This window comes from Rhamphochromis longiceps, linkage group LG18, assembly GCF_057381845.1.
Source record: "Rhamphochromis longiceps isolate RC_006_pf linkage group LG18, R_longiceps_female_GT1.1, whole genome shotgun sequence".
In the NCBI taxonomy this organism is placed as follows: Eukaryota; Metazoa; Chordata; class Actinopteri; order Cichliformes; family Cichlidae; genus Rhamphochromis; species Rhamphochromis longiceps.
In genome coordinates, this window is record NC_140574.1 from 17280785 (window position 1) to 17295472 (window position 14688).

General features: G+C 43.8%; 1 protein-coding gene and 1 long non-coding RNA gene across 3 annotated transcripts; both read right to left on the minus strand.

The window, feature by feature from the left end:
• Positions 1 to 568: 568 nt before the first annotated feature.
• On the minus strand, positions 569 to 13278 carry rpe65a (retinoid isomerohydrolase RPE65 a). Of its 2 annotated transcripts, none has more exons than XM_085388046.1 (14): positions 12815 to 13278; positions 4628 to 4710; positions 4326 to 4476; positions 3887 to 3994; positions 3596 to 3737; positions 3364 to 3511; positions 2874 to 2955; positions 2409 to 2541; positions 2164 to 2303; positions 1959 to 2088; positions 1752 to 1866; positions 1320 to 1414; positions 1120 to 1231; positions 569 to 1011 (listed from the first exon to the last, which is right to left on the minus strand). In XM_085388046.1, exons 3-14 carry the CDS (start codon positions 4370 to 4372, stop codon positions 866 to 868), a joined length of 1398 nt encoding a protein of 465 aa, XP_085244172.1. In that variant the 5' UTR covers positions 4373 to 4476; positions 4628 to 4710; positions 12815 to 13278; the 3' UTR covers positions 569 to 865. The 2 variants fall into 2 exon arrangements, with proteins under 2 accessions (XP_085244172.1, XP_085244171.1); XM_085388045.1 differs by lacking the exon at positions 12815 to 13278 and adding an exon at positions 5102 to 5627.
• On the minus strand, positions 9910 to 11422 carry LOC146648035 (uncharacterized). Its single transcript, XR_014908538.1, has 2 exons — positions 10187 to 11422; positions 9910 to 9939 (listed from the first exon to the last, which is right to left on the minus strand). It is a non-coding gene; the product is annotated as an uncharacterized LOC146648035 (long non-coding RNA).
• Positions 13279 to 14688: the final 1410 nt, after the last annotated feature.

Here is a 14688-nt window from a genome sequence, read left to right on the forward strand (position 1 = left end):
TTGCAAAAACCACAAATTTAAATCCTTGTTTTAAGTACGATAAAATGTGGCATATAAAGGCTGCGCGTCCATTTCTTAAGCACCTTTTGAGACGAATACATTGCAACATGCGCTTTGTTTCCTCAGATATAAGAACCGACACAGTTAATCAGCTTTGCAGTGCTGCAAGATCTGCGTGCCTTTACTGTTTTTAGATTAAAACTCAAACAACTTTGACAAACACGAGGACAGACGTGGAAAGGTCCCCTATTCGTTTGCGACCATAATGAGATTTTTGTGTGGCAACATATTAAAATTGTACTAATGCCTCAAGAGTTTAGGCTGAAGGATTAGTTGAACTGCTCGTATATGCATCGCTTACTGAGAGAATGCTTGATTTACTCCTCCCTCATAAATAAAAAACAAAGTCTTTTTGTCTCAGTAGGCAGTCGTGGAGCTGGCAGGAATGCAGTGTTGCTCAAAAATTTGAAAGAAGCAACGCAATACAACAGAGAACTTAAACCTCAGATGAAAGGCAAAATACTTTGTCACTCTGTGAGTAGCAAATGAACATGGTGTAACAGATCAACACAAAATAAGAATTGCATTGATAGTTATGCATTTATTTTTGCATCCATGACCCATTTATATGAAAAATCATGTGAACAGATCCTTTTTTTCTTTACCAGTACTGACAGTTCAAGCTTAGACATTTTAGTTGAGATTTATTATCATGGCTCAGAAGGCATCCAGCAGCCTACGCTGCCTGCAAAGGAGGACATGCAATCACTTTCTCAAAAACAGCTCGACACAATGATCAGTTTGTGCCATTGTTCTAATAATGAGTGGCAGCTGGTCACAGAGAAATATGCAGAGTCACGAATCATTAGGGTTTGTACATCCCATGAAAGGTGACGGGAATAGTGCACTCCACCTCTGCCCTGGCAACCTCAGAAAGATCCTTGGCGTTGAGGATGAGGAGGTACGCTGGTCTCTGGGCACCGGGAGCTGCAACAATGGTAAGCAGCACACCTGTGGGGACAGCAAACACCAGCCTTGCTTAAAAATTACTTCTTACAATACAAGTAATTGTTAAAACACACTGCATGGAACATTATACTTTAACTGCTGTAGACTTACCGTCATCCTCATCGACAGCATCAGGAGTCTGTACAAACAACGGCTCTGAGGGGTAGGAGTCGGGCTCCTGCCATACCCAGGTCTCCTTGGTCTTCACGTTCAACTTGCAGATCTACACAGAAATCAAAAGAAAAAAAATCAACCAAAAAAAATTTTTTTTCTACACTCACAGTCTGAAATCTGCTGCTCTAGTCTCTTACCCTGTCTGGTATGAAGTGGTTGAGACCCAGGGCATAGGCGTATGTGTAATTCTTGCCGCCATACCTATTGTAGTTAATCTGAGGAAACTCAAAAGCTACAAAACCAAAGAATAACAAAAGATCACTCAGTAGCCATTCATCCCTTTTTGTCCACTTATCCTATTTAGGGTTGCGATTGAGGGTGGAGCTGTCATAGAGCAAGAGGAAGGCTACACCCTGAACAGATATGCTAACCTTCACACCTACAGTCAGTCACCAGTTAACCCTGTGTATGCTTTTTGGATGTTTGTACTCATAGTCCACACAGAAAGGCCCCACACTAGAATCAAACCCAGCACCTTCTTGCTGTGAGGCAACAGTGCAAACCAATGCACAACTCAATCATTCAGTAAAGTCTAAAAATATCTTCTTGAAAAATAGCTGCATTGTCACCTTGGTGAGGACTGGAGAACAGCACCTCAGGCTCAAGCCAAGTCGACCCATCAGCGTACATGGTGGCTGTAGCTGTGGTGTACGGCAGGCTCACCAGATTCTTCCCCTGCTCCTCCTACATCAAATCCAGATCATGGTCAGAACAACCAAACCTTGCATTTGTTTGTAGAAGATTTTATCAGTCTGATGAAAGAGAAAGGTGCTCACCTTGTGGACATCCAGGGGAATGACGTATCTGCGCACCTCCGGCTGGGGGGCGAGCATGGCTGCCTTCTTCACCTCGTCCCAGTTAGCCCTCAGGTTGGCCAACCAGAGGTAGTTGTAAACAAACTCAAAGCTGCAACACAAAAATGTTCATCAGCATTAATCTTGCTGGATCAAACAAATGCGGTCGGTCGAATGCTTCAGTTACCCTTTCCAAGCACAAAGGTCAACAACAATGAACCCCTGGTCCTCGAAGGTATTAATATGATGAAACATGCCAATAGGTGCTCCTTTAAACTTGAGATCGATGTACTCTCCTGGGTCTTTCTTGGCAATGTGGAACAGGGTCTACAAGAGAACATCAGAGCTTCAGATGAGATTATAGAAGAAGAGCAGCCAAAAACACCAGTGTGGGTTTTTTGTGGATTTAAAGATATTCGTTTGGCTCCTTACTCCTTGGCTCTCATTGGATTCGAAGCAGTCCATGTAGTTGCAGCCACGGATACTCCAGGCACTCAGGAACTTCAGCAGGTTGATTTTCACAGGAGTCTCCACAAAGACAAAGTAGTTGTCTGTCTTGCCGAAACTGAAGTAGATAAAAACACAAAACAATAAAAACCCATCAACTAAATTCAGTTCAATTCAGTTCAGTTTTACTTACATAGCTCCAAATGACAACAACAGTTGCCATAAGGTATTTTATATTGTAGGGTAGAGACCCTTCAATAATACAGAGAAAACAATCAGTAGACCCCCTGTGAGCAATCACTTGGGCGACAGTGGGAAGGAAAAACATTTTTTAAGAGGAAGAAATCTCCGACAGAGCCAGGCTCAGGGAAGTGCACCCATCTCAGAGTGTGAGGCAGGACAAAAATAACACTGAATCACGCACACAGACTCACAGACATGTGGACACACCTGTGCACGTAGGAAGGCTTGAATCTCTGATAGCTGGGGAACTGCACCACCACCTTGGACTTGTCGATCGGATCAGATTTATCTACAAAAGAAAAAGTTGTGGTGTTTTAAAGGGATCACTCACTGTTTCGAAGTCTCTGCTTGGTCCAACACTTCATAAAATCTATATGATGTTTACACTGACAGAAAATACAACCTTTTTCATAATTTATATTTTTGCACTTTAACCTTACTTTCTATGTCTGGGGTACTCACACTGTTGTATTTTAATCCGTGGGTATATATATATATATATATATATTTTTTTTTTAATAAAAGGTAGAAATAGCCATTGTAGAGTAGATTAAGCATCATAAGTACATTTACTTATTCATGTTATTTGGAAAATAACCATCTTTTTAAATTCCATCTTATTTTTTGTACAAAATGAACTGAATTTAATGAAAAACCAAGTGTTTGTGTTATTGTTGCATGCGGGGTTTATCTAAACCTTTCTGCGTGGGTGGGATCCTGACAATATTGTAGGCCAGTGATGCTCCTTTCCCCATGCAGTTTCCAATGTTATACACAGTACCGTCCCTCTCAATATGAGGGTGGGCAGTCACTCCATTAATATTGACATAGCTGCACATATCGACCTGCACAGAAAATAAAGGCGAAAGCTGTAAAGGTGAAAAGATTGCTCGCTCTCGTCTCAGATTCAATGTACTTTATTGATGTACCTTCTTCAGAGTCTCCAGCGTATCTGTGTTGACTTTAGTGATGTAGTTGGTTTCTGTTGCAGCATAATAATCCTCACCAATAGGGTAGACATTCACCAAGCAGTTGTCTGTGACCTCAACACCTTGGAAGTAAGTGAAAAACCTGCAGCCGAAGAAAAAACAGGAAAAGACTGCAGTCTATACAGGATTGTAACAAAAAAAAAGGGAACTTGGAGGTAAAATACTGCAAATATTTGCAAAGACATTGAGACATTTCTAATTTGCTCTCAAATGTGTGCATGTGGAACCAACCTGGAGAAGATATTCTTGCAGGGATCAGGATATGCGAATGTACCAAACTCAGTAATGACCACACGCTTCTCTGTAATGGCTCGCACATAAGCATCTGTCCTGATAAACCTAAATGGAGGAAAGAGAGAAAATGCAAAATCCACTTTATGGGTCATTGACTACCCCTCAGACTTCCCATACATGCAGCAAGTGGACGGGAATGTGCTAAACGAAACAATCATGTGTTTGCAGGAGTGTTTCATGCAAATGTGTTTGGTATCTATGAGTCAAAATCTCATGTCAGGACTCAACATGAGCAAACTGGCTCGACTGTGTTAGGTAATCCATGACACCATCCAGTCTTATGGCAACATATGATGTTTCACACGAAATCACACAGCACCGGCTACTCAGCTGCAGTTCAAATGCAATATGTGACACTGATAAATGACCGCCTTACTTCCGGAAGTAGGTGACCTGGCCATTCTTGAAGTCAAATTTGTGCATGAGGGCCTGGCCATCGAAGAGGTGATAGAAGGGTTCATCTCCGACCTCAAAAAGCCCGGGTCCCAGACGGAGAAGGCTTCCCTTCAGAAACGAAGGAATCCGGCCTGCAGAATGAACGTGGATCACAGAAAGTTTTCAGTGTGCTGAGTTATAAACTAGAAAGTATAAATTTCCAGAAAAGTGCAGTCGATATGCAAATGTCAAAAGAGTTATTTTCGTGTCTAGTCTATTTCTGTCTGAAAGATGTAAACAAACCTGTGACTGTTGTGGGAAGAGTCTCAGACAGCTCTTCACATGTCTCAAAAAGCTTCCTGTAGCCACCAGCTGGGTGTTCAAATCTGTTAGCAAAAAAAAAAGAAAAACAAAAGAGCAAAGACATCAAGAAACACTGCCAAAGAAATTATTGCCGATGGGTTTTCAGCAGGTTAAAATTATATATCTTTCAGCTTTAAGTAATTTTAGGATTTCTGATGACTCGTTTTTGGTCAGAAACCCAACCTGCTCCTGACTACCTAATCCTGTGAAAAACACCACAGGATTAGGTTAAAGATTTCTCTACCAAAAGTCGAAATAATTAATTGCATTAATTTCCAAAAAGTACTGAAACAAACATCACAGTTTTCACCTAACAAATCTCTTTAGTTCATTTACTAAAAAAAAAATACTACCCTGGTTGTCATTCAATGTAATAAGAAATATGAGATACAATTGAATTCATTAGAAACTGACCGGCTGACCATGGTTCCTTTTTGCTGTTGAATATAAAACAAAAAGCAAACTGTAACAAAAGCCTGTGGTCACTGGTTTAGTAACTGGAAGCCTCTGATCTCCCACTGGATTTGAGGTATTTATTCATCTGGGCCTCCTCGGAGTCAATCTACGCAATCAGCGCTGTAAAGCTTTGTCCCAGCCAATCATGTCACATGGGGAACAAGTATCCCATTGTGCCAATATCCTCTTTTGGGTGACCCAATGGCTACACCTCTCAACCTGGATTTATTGCAGAGAATATGCACTGCAAAAAGTGATGCTTGGCAAGAGAGTTGCGCTTGTGTGTTGGATTTCTTTTTCTTTCTATTTTTAACTGTTCTGATTTATGTGTTAAGATAAAATTATGCTGAGTCACAGACAGTTTATTTTAGCACTCATGCAACATGTAGGTCAACTACCCATTATGAAGAAATATCAAGAGTAGGAACTTTGATCCACATAACACTGGTTTTGCACATTGTGTGAAATAAAGACAAACACCTTTCTCATCTAAACTGCAGCTTTTATCCCAAGTGCAGTCCGTATTAGTGCCAAAACGTTTATTTACTACACTTTCACTATTTTAATTATGTATGTATGTATGTATGTATATATATATATATATATATATATATATATATATATATTTGTAATTTCAAGTATACATAGGGTAAGTAGAAGCTAGGTGCTGCTAATCAAATGAACTCTAAATGATCATCAGTAATCTGTGAGCATCTCTGTTAAAGGTTTTGGCAGTTTGCAAGTGTGGAGCATTGAGATGTGTTAACACAATGCCACAATTTTCCCAGGAGTGGACCCCAAGGTCAGACTGTGTGCCTCAGTTAGCATGTTAAATGTTAAAGTTCATGGCAGTATAAGACCGTTTGGAAGCAGTAAAAAGAACATGGTAGCACAGTTTAGTTCAGTGTCCTCTGAACAAACCATAAAACTCCTGGAATGCTGTCCCGTATATCATCTCAAACACCTCATACTAACCGTGTAGCACAGCGGTGGAGGGGTGCTGATTTTGGCTGTTTTGCAGTCACAGGACTTGGACAGCTTTCATCACTGAGTTGACCATGAACTTCTCTGTATATCAAAGTGTTCTACAGTCAAATGTGAGGCCATCTGTTCAAAAGCTAAACCTTGTCCAAAACTGGGTCATGCAACAGTATAATAATCTGAAGCCCAGCAGCAAATCTACAACAGAATGGCTGAAAAAAAGATGTTGTAGTGGTCCAGTCAAAGTCCAGACCTTGACCTGAGTGAAATTTTTGTGGCAGGACCTTTAGAGAGCTGCCCACAAACCTCAATGAACTGAAGCAACGTTGTAAAGAAGAGTGGCGTAAAATTCCTCCACAACAGTGTGAAAAACTGATAATGTCACACAGAGAACAATTACTTGCTGCTAAAGGTGATTCTACAAGCTACTGAACTATATGGTGTAGTTACGTAGTCTCATCCCAGGACTGCAGTCAGTAGTCAGTATGTGGGGAAAACAAACAGGTAATTTTGACCCAGAAATGAAATAAATGAGATAAACTCACTGCTATCTGCACTTTAACACTATTTTTTTCCTTTTTGGACATTAGTACTAAATAAAAATAAGAAATGTTTTCAGTTAAACCTCACTGCCATCATTAGGTGGGATTGTACAATGACTGTTATACAAAATGCTACTTGGATGAAATGTGGCCAGTTGTTCTTTGCTCTGAGCACAAAATGCCTTAACTTGCTTGTCTCAGCGCCGCGATAATCCAGGTGAAAAGGATTATCCTGAAGACAAACGCTGTATTGTTCCTCCTGGGGGAAAAAACATCGTTAGGAGAGAGTTGTGTCACTGCTGTGTGACGTAGCGGCCTCAGCCAACACATGAACTGAATGAATGGGAAACGCAAAACATTGTTGTGATAATCTCTCGGGAAAGAAACAAAGCATCTCTGAGTTCTACGGTGATAATCGCAGCTTTAAGGGGTCGGCACAAGTAACACATCAAATATAATCAGCACCCAAAACAGTGAGTATAAGAAACAAACAGCTGATTAGACCACAAACAAGTCAAGTAAATGCAAAGAAACAAAGAACAAAGAACACCTTTTAACCTCCGTCAGTCTGCAGACTGCTTTACGATGTTTGCACAGAGCATCAAAATGGACTAATATCGAGCACACTACAGCAAAGATTAGAGATTTTTTGAGGATTGATGCCTTAGAGCATGCAGTCACAGTGAAGCAGCTTAATCTCTGCGATCACAAGCAGCAAAGGGTCTTTGATGATATCGCCAATACAAATGAGACAGTACTCGTCTTTGAACTGAAAAACAGGTGGTAGACTGTTCATTATAATTTCAGCCTAATGAGACTCTGGGCTTGAAAAGAGATCTTTTAGTGTATGATGTTGCTGCACCTTATTTTATCCAGGCAACAGAGTGGATCGATGCTGAGAAGCTGGTCGGTTTTAAAAAGAGTTTTTAAAACAGAGCCTTTTTAGGATGTGATTGCATTTCATTGTGAAAATATAAAAAAGATACACTGGATGAGCTTTGGAAAGAGTCGATGCAGCTGATAACTATGATTTGTTACTGCAAATGTGTTCATGCTGATACAGCTGCAGTGTCTGCAATAATTTAACTTACCAAATCCAAAGTGCGCTCATTCAGCTGTTAACACCGGAAGTCTTTAAACGAGATCTCACAGCTAAAAAAAACTGTTAGAAACGCAATATGGCCTCAGGGAGGATCTGCGACAGTAATTTGGCTTCATATTTTTTCTTTTTTGTATTTTAAATTTAATGATTTTGTAAGAAAAGAAAGAGTAAGATAATGTTTCAAAATCAAAACCAGATCAGTGAGATTTTAGAATAAGTCACGAGACTGCAAGTATGACTTAGATCTGGAGTTTTTCATTTTTGAGGAAGTTGTAAGCTTTGGAACAAAATAGTTTCAGCTTCATTGAAAAAACAATGTTACTTTTCCCTCCTCTGGCTCTCAGCTACATCCCCCCGGTGGCGTTTGTTCAGATGTCAAGTCTGCAGGTTATTATCACCAATCAGATCCATCTCCAGACAACTTCACCAACTTCTTCCACTTGCTGAGGCCATTTAAACCACGCAGTCTACTGAAAGTCAGTAAACATAGTCTAAAATATCTGCTTTAGATTAAACTCATGAGTGAAACAAGTCGTCACACCACTCCCACTTTTATATTTTCTTCCATCTAGATAGTAATGACTGCAAGGTGAGGATCACCATCTTTAATTTCTCGAGTTCATGTAACAAAAGCCAGGAGCTGCGACTGACAGAGATGAAACATGTCCACAATCTCATGGATTACTGACTACCTGACAGGTAGGCTGCAGTATGTGAGACTGTCTGTTTTATTGATGGGCAGTACATGCCACCTACAGAAATACTCTGACTGATTGTGGAGTGGATGGATCTATTAGTGATGAGCAGGAAAAAGAGTACAGAGCACAAGTTGATGATTTTGTTGAGAGTTCTGGGAGGAATCATCTGCTTCAAATCCGGGGTGGCTGTAGCTCAGGTGGCAGAGCAGGTCAGCCACTAATCAGAAGGTTGGTGGTTTGATCCCAGGCTGTCTCCTGGCTGCATGCCAAATATCCTTGGGCAAGATACTACCGTAACCCCATGTTTGCCTACTGGTGGTCAAAGGGCCCGGTGGCGCCAGTGTCCGGCAGCCTTGCCTCTGTCAGTGTGCCCCAGGGCAGCTGTGGCTACAATGTAGCTTGCCATCACCAGTGTGTGTGTGAATGACTGAATGAAGCGCTTTGGGGTCCTTAGGGACTAGAAAAGTGCTATACAAATGCAGGCCATTTACCATTTCTAAATGTGAAATGGAACAGAGCGATGGTGTTTGACTTCAGAACAAAGAGACATGTCCCACGACAAACACGGGTCAAGATGTTGATGTGGTGGATGAGTACCTGACGACAAGAGGATGAATTTGAAGACTGACACAGAGGCTGTGAAAAAAAAGTGGATGAGCAGCCTCTTTTTCCCATGAAACTGAAATCCTTCAATGTGTGCTCAAGGTTTTCTATCACTCAGTTGTAGTGAGCACATTGTACTTTGCTGTGTTCTGCAGGGGGAAGCAGCATCTGAGCTGGAGACACCAGCAGACTGGATAACCTGAAGAGGAAGACAGGCTCTGTGATTTCTTGCAAACTGGACCCTTTTGAAACTGTGGTGGAGAGGAGGTCACTGAAAAAACTGTAATCCATCATTGTAATCCTGACCACCCTCTGTACCACTTACTGCGACCGTGGCTCAGTAGGTTGGGAATCGCATCTGTAACCGGAAGGTCGCCGGTTCGATCCCTGGGCTCTCTGTCCTGGTCGTTGTGTCCCTGGGCAAGACACTTTACCCTACTTGCTTACTGGTGTAGGCCAGAGGGGCCGATGGCGCGATATGGCAGCCTCACTTCTGTCAGTCTGCCCCAGGGCAGCTGTGGCTACAACTGTAGCTTGCCTCCACCAGTGTATGAATGTGAGAGTGAATGAATAGTGGTATTGTAAAGCGCTTTGGGTGCCTTGAAAAGCGCTATATAAATCTAATCCATTATTTTTTTTTTTTTATTTTTTTTTTCTAAATGACATCAGAAACAGCAGTATGCGACATTACGTGATGGCAGAGCTTCAGTTCATCCTTTGTGATTTTTTTTTTTTTTTTTTAATAAATAGGACAGGGGGAATGAATGAGAGAAAGAGGGGGAGAGAAAGAAAGAAAACCAAAGGGGAGAAGAGACGGTGAGAAGGGGGGGGAAGAGAGAGAAAAAAAAAAAAAAAGAACTCCTGGGTCACCTGTATGGAGAAAAAAAAAAAACAAACAACAAAAAAAACAAACAGAGGAGACAGCAAACAACAAAGAGCAACATAATAATAGAGAAAACAAAGCACCATCACAATAAACTAGCTAGTCATAGATATCAATATTTACTAAATAATAAACGATATTGTGCAGCACGCAAGATAGACAGCGCACAGTGTGCTTTGAGGCAGCAGCCAAGAAAGCTTTAGTCCGCGTCTGTGAATACCCATGTGTGCATACCTGTGTGGATCAGCATGCTTGCATTCCAAAGGTTTCTCCATGTAATGATCTGCTAGGGAGTGTGGGGGGGCCACAGCCCCGTCCTCCAGGGTGTGAAGCGGGTATGGAGGAGATCAAAACTCCAGACATCCAGAGGCCCCCAGAACACAAGAGACCATGGAAGACCAACAGAGGGGCAGCCGCGCCACTGTTCCAGTAAGAGCCGAGGAGAGTCCCAGATGAGGGCTCGCCCAGCAGCCGCGGAGCAGAAGTCAGGGGGAGTTGCAGTGACGCGCCCGTGAGCTCCGCCGGCCCCCAGCTGTGCCTGAGTGACCGAGCCCCAGGCCGAGAGGCCGGGGGCACCCCACCTCCAAAGGGGGCCCGAGCGAGCCCCAGGCCCCGACAAGCGGCCGCCAAGGAGTGAGCCGGTGTGTACCCGGACGCCCACCCCCAGACACAAAGAACCACCAACACACCGACACCTGAGGGAGTCCGCCACCGGCAGGGGAAGTGGTGGTGGGTGGAGATAGGCCTCCAAACCTTGGAGGGCCTGAGGTGTCCCCAGACAGGTGGCGTCTGATACCCAACCTGACATATAGACACAGACATACAGGCACACACAGACACAAACATCCATTCCCACCCTCATGCTCTCATATGCACTCACTCCACACTCAACCAACGTGGAGACAGACATAAAGAGACGCTGTACACACAATCACACTCCCCAAGCGTACTCTACAAACCGGGTCTAGGTACCCTTGCCCCTGGAGGGGGGAATTGCACCCAGACCCAGGTGGTGTTACCCTTTTCCCTGCGGTGGGGAGAGGCAGACCGCCCCGACTCTGCAGCAGCAGGGAGGCCCCACACCCCAGACCGCAGTCGGACGGCCAACTCCTCCTACTAGCCCTCCCGCTCCAGCAGGCCGCAGAGAATGGGGGTGGGAGAAGACTCCAAACCTCCCTCCACCCGCTCATTGTAGTGTTGATGCATATGTGTTCTAAGGTGCAATTAAAACCCAGGAGGGCATGGAGCTACCTGCCAAGGAGCAGCAGGTAAGCGCATAGTCCCTCCTGCTAGCCCTCAATGACTAAGTGTATTTAAAATTGAGAGGTGGGCAACGACGTCAGGGGTGAGGTATACACCCTGATGGTACTTTGGACTCCGTGATTGTGCCCACCCCCAAGATCCTATATGTATGTGTAATGAGAGTGTGAATAATGTGAATGTCTAAGTTGTGGGATAAAATTGAGGCAGAGGCAGCCAGAAGGGGACGGGGGGGGGGGGGGGGGGGTAGCCTCCTCTGCACCCTGGTGACATACCCCCACTCCAAGGCCCTGCATGTATGGGTGGTTGTGGAGGAGCGGGAAGAGGGAGGCAGCTGGAGATGGGGAGGGAAGGAAGGGAGGGGCAGGTAACCCCTCCCTGGGGCCAGCTCCCCCGCTGACCCCAGTAGGCACTCCCACCCTTCGCGACCCGCCAGGGAAGGGGGGCCCAGGCCCATCAGACCGGGGCCCAGTGCAGTAGCGCCCTCCGGCTCCACAGAGCCCTGGACAGTCCACCCAACCCCACCACAGAGAAAACTGCACCCACCCCACCATCCACACATCTTCCAGACTACATAAGACGGTAAACGCCCAGGCTGAGATCTTCCTCCACCTCTCCTGTATCTCCCCCTCCTGCAGAGAGTTCCTGAAGAGAAGAAAGCTCCTGCAAGATGTGACCATCCCCCCCACCAGTTGAAGAGCCCCCCAGGCGGCTCGACGCACCGGCGGCACCCTGCTCCAGGGCCGGGCCCCCATGCACCCACCCGCCCACAACCCCGGCAACACACCAACCAGGACACAAGCCCCCGAGGCCCGGCCCGGGCCCCAGCCCAGAGACGGAGCGCCCCCAGAACCTCACGCCCATCCCGGACCCACCCAGGGGCAGCCAGGTTGCCAGGTCAGTAACCCACGTCCGTCAGCACAGACCCTCCCCTAGCCCCGCTGGAAGTGATTGTCTGCCAAAAACTGATTTCCAGTGTTTCTGTGTATTTTTTATGTGTAATATCTTTACGTATGTTCGTAAATAGACTTCGGTGAACAGGGGATACAAAGGGGTTACATAAAGAATTAAAAAATTATCTGTTTTTTAAGTATCTTTACAACTTGTACTTACATTATAACCAATCCGGTCCTTTATCCCCACTTAAAATATTTTTACAGAACTATTGTAATATTTGCTGCCATTTCTGCTGTCCTGTTGGGCAACTTACTCTTACAAAATACATTTTTAATGTTAATGAGATTTTTTTTTACTGCATAAATAAAGGTTATATAAAAGTCGCTGCCAAAAACTGATTGCGGCTTGTATCTTGCTACACGAATGTTGTTTGTGGCTCAAGATGACTTTATGTCATCCATAAGGGATGCATTTGACATATGTTTAACATATTATAGCCCAACAAGTTACTTATACCACTTTAAATATGAGCAATCGCTTTTTGGCAAATACCGGAAATCAGTTTTTGGCAGACAATCACTTACTATACAGGTCAACTCCGCTAGCAAGAAGATCGAGGGAGATGTAGGAAACTGCTTTACCGAACCTTTATTTCTCCTCCAAGGTACGAACACCGCGTACAGTGGGCTGAAACAGTTTACTCACAGCGGGCATCGCCGATACAGCTCTGGCTGTCGAGGGAGTTATTATATTCCTTTTATTTACTTTCTCTTCGTCTCTTCTGTAGTTAACCGTTACTCTTCCTTTTTCCTTCTTTTTTTGCTCTCTGCCCCGCACACATTTCCCATCAGGCTCATCCTTAAAGGGCCACGCCTGTAACAGGTGTAAAGCACGCTGCCACTGGATTCTAGATCAGTGGAGACATGTTCTCTGTCGTGACGAATCACGCTTCTCCATCTAGCAATCTGATGGCCGAGTATGGGTTTGGAGGCTGCAAGGAGAACTGTACTTGTCTAAATGCACTGTGCAAAAACTAAAATTAGGTGGAGGGGGCATTAGGGTCTAGGGTTGTTTTTCTGGAGATTTGGTCAATCTTCATCATACAATGAAGTATTACATGCTCCCAACTTTGTGGGAACGGTTTGGGGATGGCCCCTTCCTCTTCCAACATGAGTGTGCACCAGTGCTCAAAGCTAGTGTAACAGAGTCATAAATAACATTGTTATAATTACACAAAATGTGTTCTAAACCCCCAAACTTCTCCTTTTATACCTGACTTTTAGGACCTCCAAGCCTGTAGTTGTGTTCATTATCAGTTAGAGCCCCTCCTCATTCTTTTCTTCTTCTTTGGTGCAATACTATAAATACAGTGTACCCCTTTTGCCTCTCCCCTTTTTCTACAATTCCCCTGTGGGAGAGGTGGGTGTCATTTCTTTCCAGCACCTTAAAGCACACATAATTCATATTTAACCACCCTGATGTTTATGATTGCGATTTTAATTCAGTTATTGTCATTATTGAGCCTGTTTTTTGTAAGATGTTATAAGTGTGTAGTATGTGTGTGTCATAAATGTGTTTTAGGCGCCATAAATGATAGCATGAATATGTATTCCTTGCTAGCTTGGGAGCTGTGGTGGGTTGAGCTAATCCTCTTCCCCACTGTCTGTATTTGGTCGTAGGAGCTGGAGTGGGCAAATTATTTACTTGGAGGTCTTTCTTTCTTTTACCTTTTTTATCAGGTATGTCAGATTTCATGTTGTTTTTGTTTTATCTTATGTCAAATATGTTACGTGTAAATGCATATTTTATGTTTAATGTAAAAATAAATGCCAGCCCCTTTTTCTACAATTCCCCTGTGGGAGAGGAGCTGGAGTGGGCAAATTATTTACTTGGAGGTCTTTCTTTCTTTTACCTTTTTTATCAGACACAACGCAGAATCACACCGGTTACACTTGGTGCCGTTGACCCGTCACATCGCCAATCCGCGATCCACCCCTCCTCCTTCTGCTGCCGCTGTTTTCCCGCCTCCTCTCTGCAGCTGTGTGCCAGAATCCTGTGCCCTGCGCTTTGACTCACAGGTTTTTATATCGCGTGTGTGATCGATGCCCCGTAATTTGGCTTGCAGGCATCTCTGTCACGTGTGAACTTAAAGGGCAAATACGTAGGTGATCATTTCTGTCACTGTTTCATATTGTTGCCTCAAATTATACAGGCACGGATTGTAATTTTTTTTTCTCTATTGATATTGGCTTTTACAGCCTGTTTTAATTGAGAGGAGAAAACAACATTTTATTTTCTATGGTGTTTTGATTCTTTGATGTTTTTTTTTCTTCTCCCCACATTTCATTGTTTTGTGAAGTTTTGCATAATTGTGTGTGGGGGTTAGGCTCGTTTTTTTTGCTGTTGAACAGTGATATCTCACTTGGGCCAACATGTTAGGTGAGGAAACTGTGGATAGCGCTTTGCCTGATCTGTTCTCTTTCTTGTACCAACATTTGTGGTTCCTGGGCAAAACGATGAGCTCATCGTGGGGAGCAATGTGATCCGGCCCATCATTCAGAAGATGAAGGCTGATACAA